Genomic DNA, 22,388 nt, shown 5'->3' with positions numbered 1-22,388 from the left:
TGTTTGTTTGGCTATCTGACCAACAACACAGTGGTCAAGTTAAAAAAATCAAATTGAACCCATGCAATCTATATTTTTTATGCATGCAGATACTAAAAATTTAATACTCTCTTCAGTCAGTCTGAAATGAAATTATGTAACACAACTAGATGATCAGGCAAAGAATACTTTGTGTTGGGATAGATTACACAAGTGAATAGAGCTTTCTGTCCATTCTGATTGGCTAGCTCAGAGGGATTACCGGTAGCTGCAAGTACTATTCACCTCTTAGCAAACAATGAAAAACAAACTAATTGCCATTAACATTGCTGATTATTGAACCAATGTGTGGTACACATTAAAACAATAATATTATTATCCAACTCAGACTCAAAGTGGTGGATTATATTTTACCTCCAATTTGGTGGATGAAACTATTATCACAGTGAATAAGACATCTAGATCTGCTTAGACAATTACCTGAGTAACCCCTGGAGGAAACTCGTCAATCTTAAGTTTTCCACACAAGTGATACCTGTCAGTGAATGAATGAACTGATCAATCAAATAAGATTTGTTACTTTTGAGCTGCTAAAATAAAAAAAATATTAATAAATATTGTTGTTATTATCATCATCATCATCGTCATCACTATCCCATGATCTTACAATGTACCGGCCTTGTAAAGTGCACCTAACCTCAAAATGTTATACTTTAGCAAAAGTTAAATATCAAACATATATTTACCTTGCTTCTATAGATTTTACTTTTAAATGTGCCTCAGAAGGTATGTAAGAGAAAGATGCTGGTTAATCGTTTGTCCCTTGGCCGAGGCAGTGAGAGTCACGGACCTATTCCCTCTATGACCGCATAAACTACTTTGCATTATAGTTTTGAAAGAACTTTGGCAATGTAAATTAGTTCTTGACATCATTGAAAGAATAGATCCACACCTCTCACTAGCTCAGCTACATGTACTGGACAAATGAATGCCAAGGTGTTAGACATTTCACTTTTGAAAAAGAAAATACTTGACGTCAGGTGCACTTTAAATGGATGGTATGTCGATGAGGAGCAGGTCACCTCTTACATGTACCATGGTCCAAACCCTTCCAAAAATTGTAGCTGTTGATCCAAGCAAAGACATTTTCTGTAGCAATGCCATGGGTGTTTCAATCCCACAACACATATACCAGGTCGCTTTTCCAGTTTATCTGTCCCTATTCCAAGAGCACTCAAATCAACAGGAACACTTTCTATTTTCTTAAGCTGCCACAAACACACCACAGATTACAGCCTTTTTTCTATTGACTACCCTTATATCCCCTGGAACTGCCACAGTCATTGGCTATCCAGCACTGCCTCTCTTCCTTCTCAACAATAAATGTGTTTTGCCTTCTTGCTTTAATTACGTTGTTTGTACGATCATCACCAACATCATCATTTTTTTTTTGAATAGAAAATAGAGGGGATTAACAGTCATAAGCCAGAGAAACTTTGGGACTATTTGGGGGAAGGGACACAAGACGCAAAATCCCAAACTTACGCAACTGGTGTAATGATCGGTAGTCTAGGTGTGTTGGGTGTCACTTGGGCCTTAACTGGATTGAAGAAGTAGTTCTCCTTATTTGCCTTGGAGAAAAAGTAGTACGAAATAAATTAAAGTAATCAATTCCCTTCAATGTCTAAAGTTGTTCTACATTTTAAATGTACATGTATGCGCAAAACTATTGTCTCAACTCCGACCTCACCATCATCCATTGGCAATGTCAACAATGTGATAATGTACAGTAAGGTGAACAAAACTATGATAGTCACAAAGATGCAAGGCTGCTGCCTAAGAAAATTTTCGGGGAGCCCTTTGGGCTTCCAACATTAAAAGTTAGTAGCCCAAGTCATTTTTTCAAGAGCCCAGAATGAATTAATTCCAGTTGGGATCATATTTACAAGAAAGTGAGGATGAATCAAGTAAGGTGCCCATTCGGGCTACTTGTTCTGAAATTTGGTCGCCTGCACTCGCAAATAAGGCGCCCCAGGCGACCGGGCGACCGTTAGGCAGCAAACTTGAGATGTTTGCCATTTTTACTGTTACACACTATTCAAACATTTCTTTTTTTGAATGTGTAAAAAGACGTGATGTCTTCTTCTACAATGTAGCTCAAACTATTAAAACAGTCTAAGTAATTCGATTGCTATTCTCAGCAGTTCTTGACAATACATTGTCCAAGACATGGATTAAAGTGGATTTAAGTCCAGGGGATACTCCACAGCGTAGCTATGGAAATCTTTACTGAATGTGATGAGGACATTAAAGCTTGCAAACGTTTCAGACAAAAATTGAAATCCAAAGATCTTTTTAACTGTAAATAATTACTTTTTATATTTTACAACACTGTATGCATGCACTTTTTTCTTTATTTCATACTTTTGCAATTTTTACACTGGTGTACTAACCACTTTAAACTCATAGTCTTAATCTTAGTCTAAACAAAGAACATGGCATTTTTATGTAACACTTAACCATTTTTATCTCTTGATCATTGCTTACCTGAAGAGTGTATCCTCCAGCTGTAACATTGCTTAATACATAGACACCCTCTGCAGTGGTTGTTGCACTCAGCTCCTCACCAGCTGATATGATTACATCCCCAATGCCTTGACCCTATAAAAGACAACAATGTCAAAAGTTTACCAAAAAAGACTAAAACTGGAAGAGTGCTGGTTAAAGGCTAATCAAAGCAGATTTTATACTTGCAATCCACCAGTTACAAGTGAGAAAGCTCTAAACTTTTCAACATGTTATGCTTAATGGTTAACCCTTCCTCACCAGAGAGGAAGACAGACAGACAGAGACAGGCAGACAGGCAGACAGGCAGACAAACAGATAGACAGATAGTCTAGACAGATAACAGGACAGACGCACGAAAAACGGACACACGAAAAACTGACATAATGCAATTTGTTTTTTACAAAAACAAAAAGGCAGAGGGGTCAAAATTAAGTCAAAACACGAGAAGAACGTGAAACAAAAATGCGAGAGACTTCAATCTGACGCAAGCAATATCGCGTCATCCTCACATAAATTATAAATTTATGTGTCTGTCCACCTATTGACAATAAAAATTAACCAATGAGCACGCAAGAATTTTGCAGTCATTGTAAAAATGACATTTTCCAAGTTTGGTACAGAGGGAAGCTAAGCAGAGTTGGTGCAACGGCAGAGCTCTTGCCTCGCCTTCCAGCAGTGATTTCCAGACTGCCTGTGCACACATGTATCGAGTTTGCTGTTTCAGATCTCCACTCTGCTTGAAGACGTTTTTCTTCCCGTAGTTCAGTTTTGTCTTCTAATCAAAACCCAATATTTGACTTCCTTTGATGTTATTTAACTTGATCTTAATTAGCAGAGCAAAGCACTCCACTATATATATAATTTTATATTCTCGACACTTGTGAAAGAGGTGTTGCATTTATTCTTGGTTGTTACGGTAAGTATGATGATAATCCAGTATTCTTGTTTGTCACATGATGTAGTCACTTGTAATCATGAAGATTGTGATGTTTGACAGCATACATGTACAGCATGTGGGGAATGAAATCAGCTGGTTATAAGAGTTACACTGTACCCTTCAAAAAACATGTCCCAGGACACAAAAGGAAATCAAGCACTTTAGAAACCCTAGGATTACTGAATAGACTTGATATCAATGCTAAAATTAAAAAAATCAATACCTCAGGCGTAAGAACTTGACCACTGACAGAAAATCCATGAACTTGAAATGGTGTCTATCAAAAAAAAATCAACATGTTTATAATTTATACATATTATTGAAACCCTTTAGGGGAGAGAGCTAAACTAAGATTAGTACCCCCATAAATAATCATTAGTATATGAAATTGCATGGGCCCAAGGGAAACTACAGTAAGGATTAATTACACACATAATTTCAAAGTTTTCACAAAATTGCCCGGAATTGGAAAACTTTGAAAATACATCAGAAATTAATCCTTAATAAGAAGGCACATAACAATTACATGTTACTCACATAAATTACATGTGCAAAATTATTCACAGAAGCCTGTTGAATGCCAAGACAAATGACAATCAACTTAACACACTTTCATTCGGTTAAAGTTCAATGCTGTCAAAAGTAATAAAGCTTAAAATGTCTCTATATGTGGACAAAGAGCAGTTTAATCAGAGTCAGAATCTGGAAGAAAATTATCTAAGCAATTGTTTACCAATCAAACTAAATGTAACAAAAATAAAAAATAAAAAATATATATATGTTTCTTTTGCAGCAAACTGAAAATTTGAGTACTGACTCTTGCATGCTAAATGGCGGGGTTACTGGGGCCTAGGAAAGCCTTAAGAGCATGATGTGGGAAAATGAGCCACATGAATGGTCAGCAGTCAAAGCTATTGCAGTGTAGGTACTTCACGAATCCCTTATTATAGCATATTTAAAATTAATTATGTTATACCCACACATATCCACGTATGTTGCTGTATACCCCTAAATACACTGTACCTTTCTATACCCCGTCTAAATGAGCTTGTGGAGACGATTGCACAAATTTTGACTATTAACTTAACTACTGGCGACTGCAAATGGTCGTTTTTACATCAAACAACTACACATTCACACTTTCTGAATAAAGCTACAGGTGGAAAACAACAGGCATTTGAGGAAAAAGCGCTTGAGTAGTGTTATCTGTAAGCTGAAAGATGGGCTGTGTTTACCCCTAAAATGCACCAGATATAACCATTAGAAGCCGAAATTTTCAAAATATTTCAGAGGAGCATGTCCTCCCTCCCAGGCAAGGGTCAGATGGAGTTACTACTCAAAACAACTACATGTATTTTTGACTGGGCTGCTTCTTCATCAAAATATTATATATACCAAAAGGTTTGGTCTTCCCTTTGGCCCACTGTACCCTATCGTAACACAATTAACTGGACCTAGTGAATGCTCATGATATTCACTCCTTACCATAAGTACAACACTTTTGTAATTAACAGAAAATGTTAGCTTAGAAGGAACCACATCAAATGTTATAAGCTCTCCTTGGTAATCAGGAATCTGGAACAATGAAGTGTAATAAGAATACATGTATTAATAATTAATAATAATAATTGTTATTAATATTGTAGAATAATAATTATTATATTGTTATTATACATTGGTGTCACCAGCTCAATTTTGACTGGCTATAAGTACGCAGCTAATTCTTGCTTGCTCTGTTTCTCTGACGTCATGCCTACATACAATAGTTTTATGCATGCAGAAGTGACGTCACCTAACACACTAACCAGCAGAGAAGAGGAAACAAGACTCTGCCAACCGCAGAAACATTCTTTGATTTGCCGCTCATCCAAAGAAATGCATGAGTCAGTCCTCTTGTCTTTACAAGAGCAGCTCAGGAATATAATTACATGTATGCATAATAAAACAATATGGATTTGGTTTTTGCATCATAGCAATAATTATCAAGGTCTGAGTTTGTGTTATCCACCTCAGCCTTTTGGCTTTGGCAGATAACACAAACTTTGGCCTTAATTTAGCGCTATCATGCTCAACATCATCGAATAACTGTTAATTATCAATACTGAAGAATATGGCTAGGCCCTACTAATTTGACTGACCATTGAGCCTAACGTTATAATGCAATAAAAAATTAATAATTAATAACAATAATATTATTATTCTTATTATTACATATTACAACATACATGTATATTAAGCACAAATCAGAAGTATACCTTCCTTGATTTTATGACATACAATAAATTAGAACTGTTTTTTTTTTTGCCCTCTCTCTCAAGCCCTTATTTAACTGGAAAAGCAGCCTTGAACTCACTTTGTGCAAAGTTAGTGGGAATGATGGAAAACCAAAAGAAAGAAATTTTGGAAGAGAGTTTTCCCACTCTGTTAATAATCAAATCTAATGATCAATGCAGTTTCTGCAAAGAAAGCTCGGAAACTCTTTTGTACTTTTTTTGGGAATGTCCTTTCCTTAAATCCTTTTGGAATGAAATTAGTAACTGGATGAAAAACAGCTCTTGCTTTCTTAACGAAGAATTCTTCTTTTTGTCTTGCATTGACCTCATGAATGATACATATACTACAAACCTGCTTGTCCATCACTGCATCATGCGCTTTTAATCGCTAAATATCACAAAGGTCTTCATGGGAACTCTTTTTTCGAACCTTTCTAAATTGTCTTGATTATGAAAGACGTTATGCCATTAAAACTGGGATTTTAAGTAAATTCAATGCAAAGTGGGGAGCTTTTATACGGGAAAATGATCTTTAGTCTTTACTTCCTTTGTCGATATGTAAGGAGAGCAGCAATTTGGGCTAACTCTCTAGAGGCTCTTTTGACGTTTCTAGATGGATAATCAGAAGTACGTAATGCATATGGATGTGTGTGTGTGCAGCTGTGCATGAGTATGCAGGAACTACTTAAGTTATTTTGGCTACTCTGTATTATAGATCTGTATTGTTAAGTAATTATTGTATAGTAGCAATGTAGTCATGACTGTATTTATATGCTTTATATGTAAGTAATGTAAATCAGTGATGCAAATAAATAAATTATAAAAAAAATTAACCCATTGACTCCTGGAGTCCTTTTCTCGAAAGTCCTGAAACTTTACGGGCCATTTTTGGGTGACACAATTCCCTTTGTATCTCAAGAATGGAGAAGATCGATTTAAGTTGTCAAACTTCACGGCCATTTTTCTTTTTGTTACCTTTAAAACATGTTAAAAGATCGGCTTTCCAAAGCAAGCGGTTGGCAGTTTCACAAAATGGCTTTTCGGGCCTGAAAAGTTATCAGGACTTTTGAGAAACGGGCGCCTGAACTGCTTCCCATTGACAAGTAAAATCGTCTGGCATTAAACAGAGTAAACTCTATTAAGTATCACTCTTAGGAGGCAAGGGGTTAAGGTGCCTCAGTAGATAAACAAAAGTCAGTGGATATAGCCTTCTTGGTGAAATTAATAGTTACAATAAAATTATTACCGTAATCATTTTAGTACAGGAACCCTTATGTAGAGATCACTGATTATGTTAAGCCCTGAATGTTCAATCATTGTTGGCAAACACATTGGAGTCTTCTGTAGCTCCCAAAGATGGAAGACAATGCATGTTCCAACATTAATGTCTTTGTTCATAAGTCTTTCTTTTCCATCAAACATTTTGCCCAACATTTTGTTGAACACAACAAAGATGTTGCCATCTTCCCCTATTCTCATTATGTTAACTATGCCTATACACTGTATTATCTTATAACCCTTTGTATTATACTACTTGTCCTGATTATCTATGCTATTTGCAAGAACATGTAGTCTGGGTGTGTTTGTACCTATATTTTGGATTGCTATTAAAGTTGTTATTGCTTGAATATAAATAATATTATTAATAATGTTGGAAAGCTCACAAACCCACCCCCCTTCCCCCCCCCCCCCCCAAAAAAAAAAAAAATGCCAGCCAAAAATGTACAAATGTTTAGCAAGGGGCTTTATGCTTTTAGCCATGAAGGTTATACAAAGAAAAGATACCAGAGTATATTCTCCACTTGGTACACTTGGGAACATGAACAGACCATCAACACCAGACTTGACTTGGCACAACGGACTATCAACTTCAGTTTTCTTCTTGATAGCCTCTATCACATTTTTTGGGATCTCTTCACAACCAGGCAATATCTAAGAACAAAACAGGTACAAATTTGAACTCACAAATGACCAGTTCCCAACATCAGTGACTCCACAGCTCAGTTGGTTAGGGCGTTGCACCGGCATTGTGAGGTCACAGATTCTAACCCCATTGAAGTCCTAAAATTGCATTCATAACTGGGAGGATCATAGCATCACTTTGGGTTTACATCAATACATATAATTATTACATACACTGCCCTAAAAAGAAGAAGAAATTTAACCCTGGCACTTAAACCTATATGACTGTGCACGTACCTGTATCTACTGTATAAAACCGTGCATGCATAAAAAAGCGTATTTCTTTTATTTCCCATAAAAAGCTACATGACCCTTTGAGCTCACCAAAAATAATATTAGAAATATATATAGACCTACCTTCTGATTAACAGTTTTTGAGAACAAAAGAAAATCGACATCTTGAATAGGCTCTCCATCACTCCACACATAACCCTTAAAAATGATTTGTATTATTAGTAAATAAATGATAACAATACATGTAATAATTAAAATAATGTAAATGGTTTGAACCCAGGAGTCATATCATTAAGTAAAGTACGATCGTCCGGGTGATTGTAGTCCTGAGAAGGACTGTTTGAGATGACATTGACTGACATTTCGACAACCTGAGCAGAAGTCATCTTGACTCTGAAGATGACTTCCACTCAGGTTGTCGAAACGTCAGTCAATGTCATCTCAAACAGTCCTTCTCAGGACTACACTCACCTGGACGATCGTACTTTACTTAATAATAATAATTAGTATAAATACACAGGTGATTACACAAAATTGCGCGCTTTCATTGGCTCGCTATCTCGGATTATCAGCCGATAATCACCTTGACGGACAAAATGGCTGCCAGTAGTCCTTTTGCCACTGTAAGTGAAGATGATTTCGCGTTGAAATGTTTTTTTTTTCTCTTTTTTGAAATAATCTCCTGTGTATTTATACTAAAACATAGGCTCAGGCCTTCGGCGAATAATTGTTAATTAATGTATGCTCATATTCAATGCCACGTGGGTTCAGTTTACTGGTTCTCTACTCTGCTCTGAGAGGTTTTTTCGTGGGTATTCCTGTTTTCTCCTCTCCTCAAAAACCAACATTTGATTTGATTTGTACTGATTTCAGCTGATTTGTAGTCTCCCCAATTGGTAAGGCACTTGCTTCCGCCTAAATAACCTTGCAACTTTAATACAGTGATTATCATTATTATTATTGTTATTATTATTATTATAATTATTATAATTATAATAATAATAATAGTTATTATTATTATCATTATGCAGTTGACATTTTGTCCAAGCCACAGAACACTAGAGATTTCCTGGTGCTCAAATTGTTGTATAACTTTATCTGGTGGATAAGTCGCTATCCAGAGTGTAAACTACACTTTTGAATGCATCTTTACTTGGAAGTGCTTAGAGTACATGTATGTATATTCAACATAAGCGAGCAAATACGGGAAGGGGAGGGGGGGTACTTGCTGGTAAGTCTTTGCACAGATTGTATCTGTTGGATAGTGCCTTGTCCACTAGGACCTGACTAATTGACTGGATGGCTGGCTGACAAACTGATAAACTACATGTAGATGAGAGTCCACCAGAACTAATTGATTATCTGATTGTCTGACCAGCATTCCCAACTAAAATGCCTTCATGCCTGTCTGTTTTACGCTATCTTAGGGACAAAACTGACAGACAGCAACTGAGTATCTAATTTCTACACATGTAAAAGACTGGCAACATAAGTTCCTTGACTTTACCAAAAATTGCTTTGACCTACCTTAACATCATAACCTGAAACAATTATCTTGTCCATAACATTCGCATTGGAAGACTCCACTACAACTTCAGTTTCAGCCTGACAACATTTTAAACAAAAGCAGACACTAAGTTACAATGTAGTTTGCTTACAAACTTTCAAAAAGTCTTAGAGTAAACTGACATGTACCAGTGGTTGACAATCAATACAAAGAAAGTCGAGTAGCTTTAGCCAAACACACTTACTGCGATTTCCATAACTCTGCGGAATCTCACTTTTAAGTGCTAAGCGCCAAACTGCATTTTGGCTTCTGTCAATCAAATTTCTACACGTCATATACTGTAGCAGGGAAGATCGAATCTGGATTTGTACACATTCCATCACTTTCCATCAGCGTTGAGTTTGAATTTACCGTGGGAACCAAAGATGCTGATTGGAAAGTTATGTCATGCATCAATAATTATTGATTTTGTTCGATTGGTGGAAGCCAAAACGCAGTTTGGCCATTGGTGTTTGAAGATGAGATTCCGCAGAATTATGAAAATCGCAGTAAGAAATTTATGTAAACATTAAACTGATTATTTTGTTCTTACATTTTCAAAACTCCAGGAAGCATGCGATGCCTTTACATGGTATCTTCCAGGCATGACACGTGAAAAACTGAAACTATAAAAGAATAAAATACTATTAACAGGAAAGTTAACACAACCTTGAGTAAAATAATGCATTCTTTAAGGGAAGGGAGAGTGCTCCACGACCTTTTAAGACATTATCTTGAAACATCTTTCGATCATTTCTTTAAAGTATTTCTTAGAAAGTGCTGTTCCTTGACTTACTATCCTCCTTCTGTTGTGAATGTTTTTCTTTCCTGATCACCTGAAAGAATTCATTGATTTTCAAGATAATTAATAACAACAATTTACCGTCTCATATTTTGCATGTTCTCTTGACCAAATATGGTAAATGGCATATAATAGTGGAATAATAATAGCAACTATTAATGACTTTACCAGTAATAAATTAAGTACATGAAAATAAGCTACAGTACAGATATAAGAAGACATCACAAAAACTACTCTCAATTTTCTCAAAGAAAACAGCACATTAGAGGCTTTATCAATAACGGTTCCTTCAATACCACAAATTTCTTTCTCACTGAGACTGCGGCGACTACATGTATGTTCAGACAGTAAATCCTCACCTGGAGGCCTATGTATTGTGATTTCAACTCCAGCTGGGCCAAGTTCCCGTCCTTGACTGATCACCTACAAAAATATATACATGTATTAAGACACAGACATGCATTTCCTAGAAATTACCAGTACTCAAATTTAAATAACATAAATGTCAAAAACACTAACAACACAAAGTGTAACAAGGTGTCTCCTGAAAATGAAGAACTGTGTGTTACTGTTTGATTTGGGTTTGAGTTAAGGCCATGATTAAAGGTTTGTGACTTCTACACCGAGTAATGTGAATTTCATTTTGTGGCTGCACAATGTTCAAGTAGAGATGACAACCTCTGGAGATCTAAAATCTAGAGATTATTTTCATCCAGACTCCCAAACCTCGCCCCTCCCCCCCCATTAACAACCAGCCCACTCCTCCTCCCCTCTCACTGCAAAATGCACCCACCCACCCTCTGTAACCCAGCAGCTCCTTCAGAATACAAGAAAACTCTACCACCACTGACTCGTCCCCAGTCGTCTCTCGGTCTCTGAAGGGATTATTAATGAGGGATGCGCGGACGGGAGGGGGTAATGATGAGAAGGTCAAAAGGTGAGCATCATCCCTTAATTCATTAGTCTCCCCAGTTGACTCTCACTCCCTTCAGAGACCGAGGGACGACTGGGGACGAGTCAGCTACCACCACTGTGAATTTTGAACACGAAAACAGGGCACTTGATATGTTGAGAAATTTTAACTTGGAAATCCAATTAAATAACAGATTATATGACCATGACTACAAATGAAAATAAAGAAAGCAATGATTTTGTTTAGTGCTGTCAACGTGTGTTTGAAACTCAGAGACAAAGAAATGCAATGAGAAACAATGAAACGATGAGCCTACAATGGCAAAAAGTCTTTAACAGGTTCAAAGTAAGTTTTATCCGGGAGATTTGGCATAAGTGTTGAAGTTGAGGAGAGAGGTAGGTGAATTTCACAATTTTATTAGCTGAGTTCCTTTGAACACACTTGGGACAAATATTAAATCTGCATGGCCACTCCTAACAGAATCCAAGAGGAAGACCAAAGGGAAAGTGGACATAAAGTTAGTTGGTGTGAGAGAAGATGATGAAGAGGATAGATGATTCACTGTGGTGACCCCGCAGTTACTAAAACCTGGAACGACCCACAATGATCCACAACGATCCACAATGACCAACAACGATCCACAATGATCCCACAACGACCCACAACGATCCACAACGATCCCACAATGATCCACAACAAAAGAAACCACCTGGAAGACCAATACCAAGTATTTCATGGCTTTATCCTTGTTCCTAGGGCCTCTGCACGGGCCAGCTGGAAAATGGGGAAGGGCTGTGGACTGGAAGCCATTCTGTTAATAATATGTTAATGATTAAAAATACTTAAAATATCAAACATTTAAATTTTGAATTGTTCTAAAACACAACCACCCATAATACCTTTGATAGTCCGGTAACACATTCATGAGGTTGTCAAAAACAAGACAAAAAATGAAAAATTGCAGCGTTTCACGAGACATAATCTCTCAAGTCCGATCGATGTCTCCCCGGCTGGCCATCAAATAAAGCTAAGTATAAGTCTCGTGAAAAGTTTCATCGGCTTTGTTCTCCGTAAAAATCCATCTTGAGGCCACTTAAGGTAGTTTTCGTGTATATTCGTTCCCCGACGCGCCGTTTAGTAACTACGGTCGACTACCAAGTGAATGATTAATAGACCTCATCCCTGAAGCAAAGGGTTATGACATTGTTCAATCAAAATAGGTTAAATAGGATCCTCCATGTAGTGTTATTTGTAAGGAAAAAAGCCATGCCACCCTGCATCATGAGTCCAGGTGTCCTGTTTTGACAACCTTGTGAGTGTGTGACCGGACTATCAAAGGTATTCTGGGTGGTTGTGACGTGGGTCGTTATATTTGCTTTTGTTTTTCAAATTTTAAAACAACTCAAAATTTAATTGTTTGATATTTTCAATATCTTGAATCATTAACGTAATTAACAGAATGGGGTGCAGTCCACAATCCTTCCTCGTTTTCAACCTGGCCCGTGCAGAGGCCCTACGAACGAGGTTAAAGCCATGAAATACTTGGTATAGGCCACTTGGGATAATACCATAATACTTTTTGTTTGTTCCCCCAAATTTTGCATAGGCATTGTTTTTGTTTTCTCTTGGGACCATTGTTAAGTCCCTAGACAAGCTGGAAACAATGCTTATGCAAAATTTGGGAGGACAGACAAAGAGTATTATGATATTTTCTGAAGTGGCCTATTGGTCTTCTTAGGTGGTTTCTTTTGTTGTGGAGCATTGTGGATCATTGTGGGTCGTTGTGGGACCGTTGTGGATCATTGTGGGTCGTTGTGGGACCGTTGTGGATCGTTGTGGGTTGTTGTGGGTCGTTGTGGGATCGTTATGGATCAATGTGGATAGTTGTGGGTCGTTGTGGATCGTTGTGGATCATTGTGGGTCGTTCCGGGTTTTAGTAACTATGGTGGTGAACTGTCAAAAGGAAAAGAAGACTCCTAACAGAATCAGATCTAACCCCATGGTGACATCTTTGCAAAAGTACACCACTTTAAAGATCACTCATTTGGATGAATAGTTTCTGTACAACAGTACACAATTCACCTTTCCAGAGAGCGTAAATCCTGCAAATATGAAGTTAATGTCCTCTCCTTTGCTGCACTTATCTGTGCTACCATCAATGTTTAATTCAACACTGGTTGGATCTGAAAAACAAACACAGTTAGGTGCATGTACAAGTATATTACTTGAGTAAGGTGAAATTTCTTTTAATTCCTCACCAAAACTCCACCCACTTGGAGGATCAATCTTCAAAATGAATGTTCCCTAGAAAAGAAGAGAGTTTTTTAACTGGGTAGAGCAACTTGCATCCTCCTGTTTTGAACTTTATTCAGGGATCTCATTATGCTGTTACACAGATCTTCTGCGTAGCTCCTCTGCTTGGTCCCAATGGGCAACATACAGTAACTGCAGGTTTCTACAGCCAACATGTAGATTACTTCATTATCTCTAAGCAGTTTGTTCTGTCCACTATACTTTTTCTACAAGAACATTATCTTTTACTCTTCACATCTTTAAGCATAATTTATGTTTATTACCGGTACTTCTGTTGTCATTTGGCTCCAGTCCCACACAAGAGGAAACACATGACATAACCTTACATCAAGAGCTATCACAGGCTTAAATAATGCAACGACAGGTGTACATGTTGCCGGTAAAATCCGTTCTCAGATGAAATCCGTCTTTACCTATGTTAAATTGGTGATCCTCATTTTACCTAAGTAGCATACACACTCAGATGAATTAAAGAACCGTTTTTAGAAGCCTAAATTAAACCTAGAGAAAAATTAGGGTCAGGTTTGGATTTGTTTTGGTTATTATACATAGATATCAATTGACTTATTATACAAAAGTAAATAATAACAAGAACTGTGTTGGGTTGAGCATGTACGTCGTTGTAGTTCACTGGTGAAGACACAGGATTACAGGTCTGGAGGGTGCGAGTTAGAGTACCGGTAAGTGATTAGTACAGTCTTCTGTTTCCTTACTAAGTATGTTGTGATGTTGAGCCTAAAGAGATAAGTGTAAGAATACAGAAACCGCCAGATAAGATGATACGAAACAGTAAGAAGATATGTTGAGATGTGTAAGGCAATGAGAGTTTGATGGAAGGTATAGTGTTTTCAATCCTTTTGGGGGGTAGGGGAATGCACATTCAACCTAGGTAAAAACGGATTCAACCTGAGAACGGATTTTACCGGCAACATATACGGCCTACATATCACTTGATAATAATACATGATGTACCTTGTCATACAGAGGAATAAGGAAGTATCCATTGTTTGGTGCACATTCAGTTTGCGACTTAATTACACCCTGCTTGGAAAGCAGCTTCATCTGTGGGAAAAATTACCTTTCTGTAATCACTACTCATGTTACTTTCTCGTACAAGCAAATACTGGCTCCACTTTATACCGTAAAATTAATAAAGTTAATTATTGGAGAAAAATCAGGCAGCCATTTTACTTCTTTTCATGATGGTCAGAGATACATTGTGTACTCTTTGATACACAATCAGCTAATTTGCTCGCTCTTTCTAGAGCCCATTGTTTAATACGGTGCTGGAATGTGTATGCTTACATCCTGCGCAAGCTAAATTGTACATGTATACCGGTATATCACATTGTATTTAAAAGTTGTATTATCTTTTGCTTATCATGCACAGATAGCTTTTCTTTGACTCATGTAAAACAGTAAAGAAACATAAGCAGTTAAAGCCTCGATCCTGTACAAATCTTGACAACATTGCAAAAAAATGATTCCTGGTGTGTTTGCTTTTCCTCTAAGAATCTTTTCGTAATCCCTCATAAGGTCCTTTGGCTTGTGCTATAAATTCCTGGGCTGCAAAGTTGCATGCAAAGCCGACTAAAATGAGACAACCAGGACTGGTCCTGGTCGTGGTCATACATGGCTCACAATTTAAACTTCATCTGCTGTTTGCATAACTGATTCAGTGCATAAAGCAATTTGTGTTTTATAACTTAATTGCCGTATCAGCCTGAATGTTGATTGGCATGGCTAAACTTTCAGGGTCTTTAAATAACAAATAGTTAGACTTTCAAGTCTTCGTGGATAAGGTCGAAAACCCGTAGGTCCCGTCTCACAACCCTTGTTCATAAACTCTGTGGAATGGGCAGACAGTGTTCTCACCAGGATTTTGTCTTAGGGGGTCCCAGAACCCCCTTTCCTGAGAAATAGCGGCCCTGCAGGAGCTCAAGTGGGACAAAGTTACTTGCACTTCACGACTAGGATGGAAAAAATCCTAAGTGATTTCTCTGTCCATTTCATCAAGGCACATCAAAATTGGAACTCTTGCAATGGTGGCCCTTGGACAGTATTGTAAATGTATTTGATTTGTTTGTCTTGAGACAGATTTTACAGGTCATGATGTTTTTGTTGGCGTCATAGTCAAGCCACCATATTTCAACTGCCATGCATTCACTCTGAAAAAACAGTCTTTCCACAGTGAAGCTTTTTAAATTATCTTTGCTTGCTACCTTGTCCTCTTCATTGTCCTCTTCACCAGGGTTTCAATGATCTTCTACACTTTCTTAAAGCCTTGGTACTTAAGGTGAAAGAATCTAATTTTCTCTGTGCCACGACGAGCAACAGGAGCCTGCACTCTAAATTATCCGTTACACAAAGTACCCACCTGATCCAATGACAAAGCTGCAAAGCGTTGGTGTGACTGACAAAGGCAAAAGTCAATGAAATTGAAGGCTTTGGATTCTTTTATAAACTGTTTTCATTCATTTGAAAAGGCAAAGAGCTGGAGTATTCGCTTGACCATTAGAACACAGATAACTCACTTGCAATAGTCTGTTTTGCTCGTAGCATACTTGGCTTTAAACGTGCCATTCCTATTTTTCTTGCAGGAATGCCATAAGGGTGCAGCCTGGTGAGAACACCAGGCAAGTACAAAGCACAGGTCACAGGTCATTGTTTTACCAATACAGAAACAACCCTCACCGTTTACCGATGATAAAAATGGCCTAAAAACGTACATCGTAATTAGGAATAAGGCTACAATCAGTGGCAAAAGTCATGGGACACTCACCCTTTAAAGTTGGTTTTCTTACTGAGTTTGAAAAATTGCCCCCTCTCCCCAGAACGATGTTGCCAATAGTGAACATGTTGGTCAGCGGCTACTCGCACGATCATACGTAGGGGAACGTCGATATAGAGCCGCCATATTGTATGTATTACTACGAATAAAGGAAGTTCTGTTACTAATACCGGCTCCCAGACTTGGTGTCAGAAGTGGGGAAACACGATGGTGAACCTTAAAAGACCGGAGCTCAAACTTGTGGGAAATGTGAGCGAAAATTTCAAAAACTTCGAGTTACGATTCAACGATTACTGCGTACAAGCCAATTACCGCGACCTCGCTAAAGATCCTGTTGCAGAACGAGCCGCTCATTACAAGAGTCCTCTACTAGAAATTTCAGCGTTACGATCTGCACTTCCAGATGAAGCTTTGTCCGTGGTCAGATACACAATCGAACCTCAAATTCCAGACGAAGATAAAAAGAAACCCTGGATTTGGATGGATAAACTACGAGCCCATTACACAGGCAGCACAGGAAGTTCACTCCTGACCGATCGATACAAGTTTTGGACCTCTTCACAAGGCCTTCACGAGTCCATTCAAGAGTGGGAAGTTAAGGTGAGACACGCTGGCAGCCTATGTGGCTATGGCGATCTTAGTAATGAACTTTGTAGAGACAAATTTATATTTGGGTTGAGTGAGGATAACATACGTACGGAGTTGCTTAAAACACATATAAAACCTGACAACTCTGAGAAGTCCCTGTCCGATGTAGTCGCCGAAGCGAGAGCTATTGAGTCCGCCAAGCAGACAAACAAGTTAATTGCAGATTCGTCCAAAGGAATCGACGAACATGTCCACTGGACGGGCCTTAGACACAGTCAGATGAAACTTCGCAGGGAGCCTGGTACCTGTTTTTGGTGTGGAGATCGGCGTGGTCCACATCCATGGAAATTATGTCCAGCTAATGGAAAGACCTGCACCAGCTGTGGTGGAAATGACCATTTTGCCCGTGTCTGCCTAGAAGACCGCAAACTTCCAAGCCCCAGTATCAGACCTACTTGGAGACCACAAGGCAGGGGCCTTCAGGGCAGCCAGAAACGTGATCCACGTACAAACTTCCGACCAAGAGACCTGCATTACACCGAGATGTATGCCACAGCAGAGGACCACGCATCCTCCTATGACCAAGATCACGACTATATATACTCTTTGGGCACACAAGTTCACCGCATTGCATCCGTCGAGAAGTCAAAACGATATTTCACAAACCTATCACTTTCAGCGACGGGCCGGACCTTCAAGCAATTAAAGTTCCAAATAGACACTGCAGCAACCTGCAACACCATCGCTGCCAGCACCCTGCGCTCTTTCTTCCCAGACAGCAAAGTAAAGCACTCCCCCTACCGCCTACACCCCTATGGAAACTCCAAGCCACTTCATCCTGTTGGTCAGGTGGAACTCTTGTGTGAAAAGAACAACAAGTTTGACACCCTTATCTTTCAAGTCCTGCCAGACTCCTGCATTGGCATCAAGCCAGCACTTCTGTCTGGCAGTGACAGCGAAAAACTGGGCATAATTAGAGTGCACGCGGACGAGACTCATTCCCTTCACTCATCAGCAGACCACAATGCGAGTCCCAAACACTATGACCTTCCTGGCACACAACAGCATACAGTACCATGCGAAAACAAGGTGAACCCTACGGCATGCAACCATCTCCAGCAACTCCACGAGACCACAGCCAGCCCGTGCAATCCACCACCATCACCTTCGGCTCCAATTACTATTCCTTCAAACCGCCGACTTCCCCCGCCAGGCCAGCTGCAACTTCAGGACATCACACGCCAGTATGCTGACACATTCGAAGGCCTTGGCCGGCTTGGTCCACCTGTACACTTTCAGATTGATGACAGTGTCCAGCCCATTCAGATGCCCGTCCATCGAATACCGGTAGCGAAAAGAGCAAAAGAGAAAGAAGCCTTAGATCGTTATGTGCAGGCAGGCGTCTTGGTCAAAGTACATGAACCAACCCCATGGTGTTCGAATGAATTAATAAGAGAGACACCCAAAAAATTCCGCGTATGCATCGATCCAAGCCAGACGGTAAATAAGGCCATCCAGCGTCCGAAACATCAAATGCCCACGCTAAATGAACAGCTTCATAAGCTTAGTGCAGCCAAGTGCTTCTCTCTAGTGGACGTTAAAGAAGGCTTCCTCCACATTCCCCTAGATGAGGAATCCTCATGGATGACAACCATGCATACCTCATACGGCAAATACAGGTGGCTCCGTCTCCCATTTGGTATTACTAGTGCACCAGACGAGTTTCAAATGAGGTTGACATCTGCATTGGAAGGCCTGGATGGGATAATATGTATAGCCGATGACATCCTTGTGTATGGGGAGGGCAACACCTTCGAGGAAGCCCAGGCAGACCATGACCGAAGATTCATCGCCTTACTGGAACGTTGTAACCAAAAATCCATCAAGCTCAACGCAGGCAAACTGCGCTTTAAGCTTAAAGAGGTCAAGTTCATGGGCACAATTATCTCGGACAATGGTTTGAAACCTGACCCAGACAAAGTAGCGGCAATAACACAGATGGCCACACCGCAGAACAAACCAGCACTCCTCCGCTTCATAGGCATGGTTAACTATCTTTCGCCCTTCTGCCCCAACCTAAGCTCTGTGATTCAACCCTTACGCATGTTGACCCAGGACGCTGTACCATTTTCATGGTCCATGGCTCAAGAAAAAGCCTTCAACAAGGCCAAACAACTGATTTCGTCTGCCCCAGTCTTAGCCTATTATGATCTTCGGAAACCAGTTGTCCTCCAGACGGACGCCAGTGATAATGCTGTCGGCGGCGCCCTTTTACAGCCCAGTGATGACGGCAAACTACAACCAGTTGCCTTCACCTCGTCAAGCATGAATCCTACAAAACAGCGCTACTCTCAGATCGAGAAAGAGTGCCTAGCAATCTGCAACTGCTTCGAAAAGTTTGACCAGTGGCTGTATGGCAAGACTGACATTGCAGTCCACACAGATCACCAGCCATTAGAAACCATTATGAAGAAACCATTGAACAAGGCACTAGCCCGCCTACAACGAATGCTTATGAGATTACAGCGTTACCAGTTCACAATAACATACAAGAGAGGACCGACTCTCTACCTGGCAGACACACTCTCTCGCGCAGCCCTCCCCCACCCCATCACAGCCCGAGTACGGGACTTTGATGTTTTCAGAATGGAGATGGAGTCCGATTACAACACACGGAATCCGAGACTAACGGAGATCACTGAAAACCAGCTACGTGAGGAAACTAGCAAAGACACCACACTGAACACCTTATACAACGTCATTGTCAAAGGGTGGCCAGCAGACAGAGCAAGCATCCCCGAGAATCTGCGGCCCTACTGGACTTATAGGGACGAACTGTCAGTGAAAAATGGCATTATTTACAAAAGCGCCCAAGTTATGGTACCTCACTCGATGCAAAAGGACATGCTTCGCAAGATCCACGCCAACCACTTTGGTGGGGAATCGAACATACGTATGGCACGTGAAGTCCTCTTTTGGTCCGGCATGCGAAAGTCCATCCAAGACATGTGTGATGCGTGTAGTACTTGCGCCCAGTATGGTCATTCTGCACCAAAAGAACCAATGAAATCCTTACCAATACCAACAGGTCCCTGGCAGATAATCAGTCAAGATCTCTGTGAGCTGGAAAAGCAAAGATACCTAGTGACTGTTTGCCATTTCTCTGACTGGATCGAGGTAGACAAGCTAGAAGATACCCTTTCCTCCACAGTCATTGACAAAACAAAAGCTCACTTCGCGAGATATGGTGTTCCGGCAATCTGCCACACCGATAACGGTCCACAGTTTATCAGTGAAGACTACAGGAAGTTCTCTGTCGAATACAGATTTAGGCATACCACATCATCCCCTTACCACACTAAGGGTAATGGAAGAGCAGAGGCTGCCGTCAAAGTTGCAGAATCCATGTTAAAAAAGGCTGATGACTTCCACAGCGCCATGCTGATATACAGAAACACACCACCTCAAGGTCACACCTACTCACCAGCCCAGCGCATGCTGCTACGACGCACCAGAACCACACTCCCCACCACCGATCAACTCTTGAAACCCACCATGCTAAACTTTGAATTCGTTGAGGCGGAGATCTCCAAGAAAAGACGCGATAGCAAGACCTACTACGACAAATCAGCTAGTGTCGAACAAAGACCACTTGTCACTGGTACCTACGTTTACGCCAAACCACCTCCGCACCAGCGTGGGAAACCATGGATCTATGGAGAAGTGCTCACCCATGAAAACCCTCGGTCTTACACAATCCGCACTGCTCACGGCCGCACGATTCGAAGGAACAGAGTCCACCTGAAGCCTGCTGCCGCACCCTCCTGCTACCATCCCCGAGCAGCAGTCGAAGCAAGCACACCTCATACATCCGCTTCCCAGAAACTATCACTTGACCCTGCAGAGGAAACACAAACCTGTCCACGCCCTTCAGCTCACCCCCAGCCTACGCCTTTTGGGACACCCCTCCTTCAGACCCTAGTCAATTCACCAATCAAAGGCTCTGCACCAGTTGACCCCCAAGTCCCTGACGCACCCCCTCCGGAGACCCCACCACAGCCCCAGGAGCTGCCAGGATCACCAGTCAAGCAGACCCGGTCTGGACGGATAATTAAACCCCCCGAAAGACTGAAAGACTACGTCACAAACTAGACATCAGTTTTTTTTATCTATCAGCCTTGACTAAGAGTCTATGAATATACAAACACTTAATATGTAGCTCTCTCATCACCCTATTATGGACAATTGAGTATAGGATACCCGCTGTATTGGTTCCAGGTTTCGGGTTTTGGGTTATAGTTTGTTTTGCCTCCTCGTCTCTTTCTTTTGTTATTTTGTAAAGGGGGGAGATGTTGGTCAGCGGCTACTCGCACGATCATACGTAGGGGAACGTCGATATAGAGCCGCCATATTGTATGTATTACTACGAATAAAGGAAGTTCTGTTACTAATACCGGCTCCCAGACTAACATACATTTTCTTGTCTATTTCAACATTGATTGGGGAGAGGGGGGACTTGTATCTTGAAGCTTTCAGTGGAATTCTGACAGTTATGCTTAGTTTCTGACGTCTGAGAGGTTTTCAGGCCCATTCCGACACTAGCGTCCCAACTACTTTTGCCACTGATTGTAGCTTTAAAGGTATCCAGTCCTCCAAATACAATCTTAAGCTAAACAACAAACGTTGATAGATTAAATCGCGGTAAAATAAACCATATATTAGAATTTCATATTCACTTGACCAAAAAGTACAAGTCTCAGCATGTACATTCATTTTTACCTGCACAAGGGAATAGTTGATGTCGACCTCCGACTGAACAAATCCACCACAACCGACTACATCATCGCCTTCCACTAAGAACATGTTGCTTATGGAGGGTATCACAAAGTAAAGAACAATTTGACTAAGCAAAATCATTCTTAGTAGCACAGAATCTGCCAATTTTGTCATCAAACCTGGTGAGAACTGCATGATAGCGTGAAGCAGCTATTATGGAAGGCTTGGATCCATAGTCTTGTCTCCTCGTGGAGGAGCTGGGAACTATTTGTTTTTAAATTTGACTTAGTGTAAGTTACTTACATTGTCCTCACCAGAAGTGATGTTTAGGCCTGGCCACAAACACTCGCAACATTTGCATTTCAACGCAACATCGGTCGGTTTAGGTATCCGGATGTTCCGCCCGAAACCTTTTCGCCCGACGGCTATTCGCCCGGAACTACAGCGATTCGCCCGATGACATTTAATTGACTTACACTGGTACACAACAACAATCATTAGCACGAAAAAATAATTAGAATTGCAATGGAAAACTTGAAAACGGGACCAAATTTGAATTGTTATTACTGGGTTGCCTATGGGCAAACCCAGTCGAGGTCTACGTTTAGTTTGTTTGTTTTCTTTTTTTTTTTTTTTTTTTTTTTTTTTTTTTTTGTTTTTTTTTCCGTGTCGGTAAAAGTCTTGCCTGTCACTCCCCTGGTAAGTA

At 40.1% G+C, this 22,388-nt stretch overlaps 1 protein-coding gene across 1 annotated transcript in view; it reads right to left on the bottom strand.

Moving 5' to 3' along the window:
* The window catches only part of LOC138030265 (BOS complex subunit NOMO3-like), a 52,556-nt gene extending 30,486 nt beyond the window's left edge, over nucleotides 1-22,070 (bottom strand). The window contains exons 1-15 of the mRNA XM_068878165.1: nucleotides 21,686-22,070; nucleotides 14,500-14,589; nucleotides 13,473-13,518; nucleotides 13,297-13,397; nucleotides 10,661-10,724; nucleotides 10,296-10,335; nucleotides 10,053-10,125; nucleotides 9,481-9,558; nucleotides 8,077-8,151; nucleotides 7,543-7,689; nucleotides 4,970-5,059; nucleotides 3,708-3,761; nucleotides 2,527-2,640; nucleotides 1,525-1,610; nucleotides 460-514 (exon numbers count right to left, since the gene is read on the bottom strand). Of these exons, the coding sequence (XP_068734266.1) occupies nucleotides 460-514; nucleotides 1,525-1,610; nucleotides 2,527-2,640; nucleotides 3,708-3,761; nucleotides 4,970-5,059; nucleotides 7,543-7,689; nucleotides 8,077-8,151; nucleotides 9,481-9,558; nucleotides 10,053-10,125; nucleotides 10,296-10,335; nucleotides 10,661-10,724; nucleotides 13,297-13,397; nucleotides 13,473-13,518; nucleotides 14,500-14,589; nucleotides 21,686-21,877 (1,305 nt within the window). The 5' untranslated portion in view covers nucleotides 21,878-22,070. The remainder of the gene's footprint in view (nucleotides 1-459; nucleotides 515-1,524; nucleotides 1,611-2,526; nucleotides 2,641-3,707; nucleotides 3,762-4,969; nucleotides 5,060-7,542; nucleotides 7,690-8,076; nucleotides 8,152-9,480; nucleotides 9,559-10,052; nucleotides 10,126-10,295; nucleotides 10,336-10,660; nucleotides 10,725-13,296; nucleotides 13,398-13,472; nucleotides 13,519-14,499; nucleotides 14,590-21,685) is intronic.
* Between the last annotated feature and the right edge of the window lie 318 nt (nucleotides 22,071-22,388).

The sequence above is a fragment of the Montipora capricornis genome, chromosome 13, assembly GCF_036669925.1.
Source record: "Montipora capricornis isolate CH-2021 chromosome 13, ASM3666992v2, whole genome shotgun sequence".
NCBI classification, from domain to species: Eukaryota; Metazoa; Cnidaria; class Anthozoa; order Scleractinia; family Acroporidae; genus Montipora; species Montipora capricornis.
Note: the sequence above shows the minus strand (reverse complement) of the source record. Positions and strands in the feature narration are given on the sequence as shown.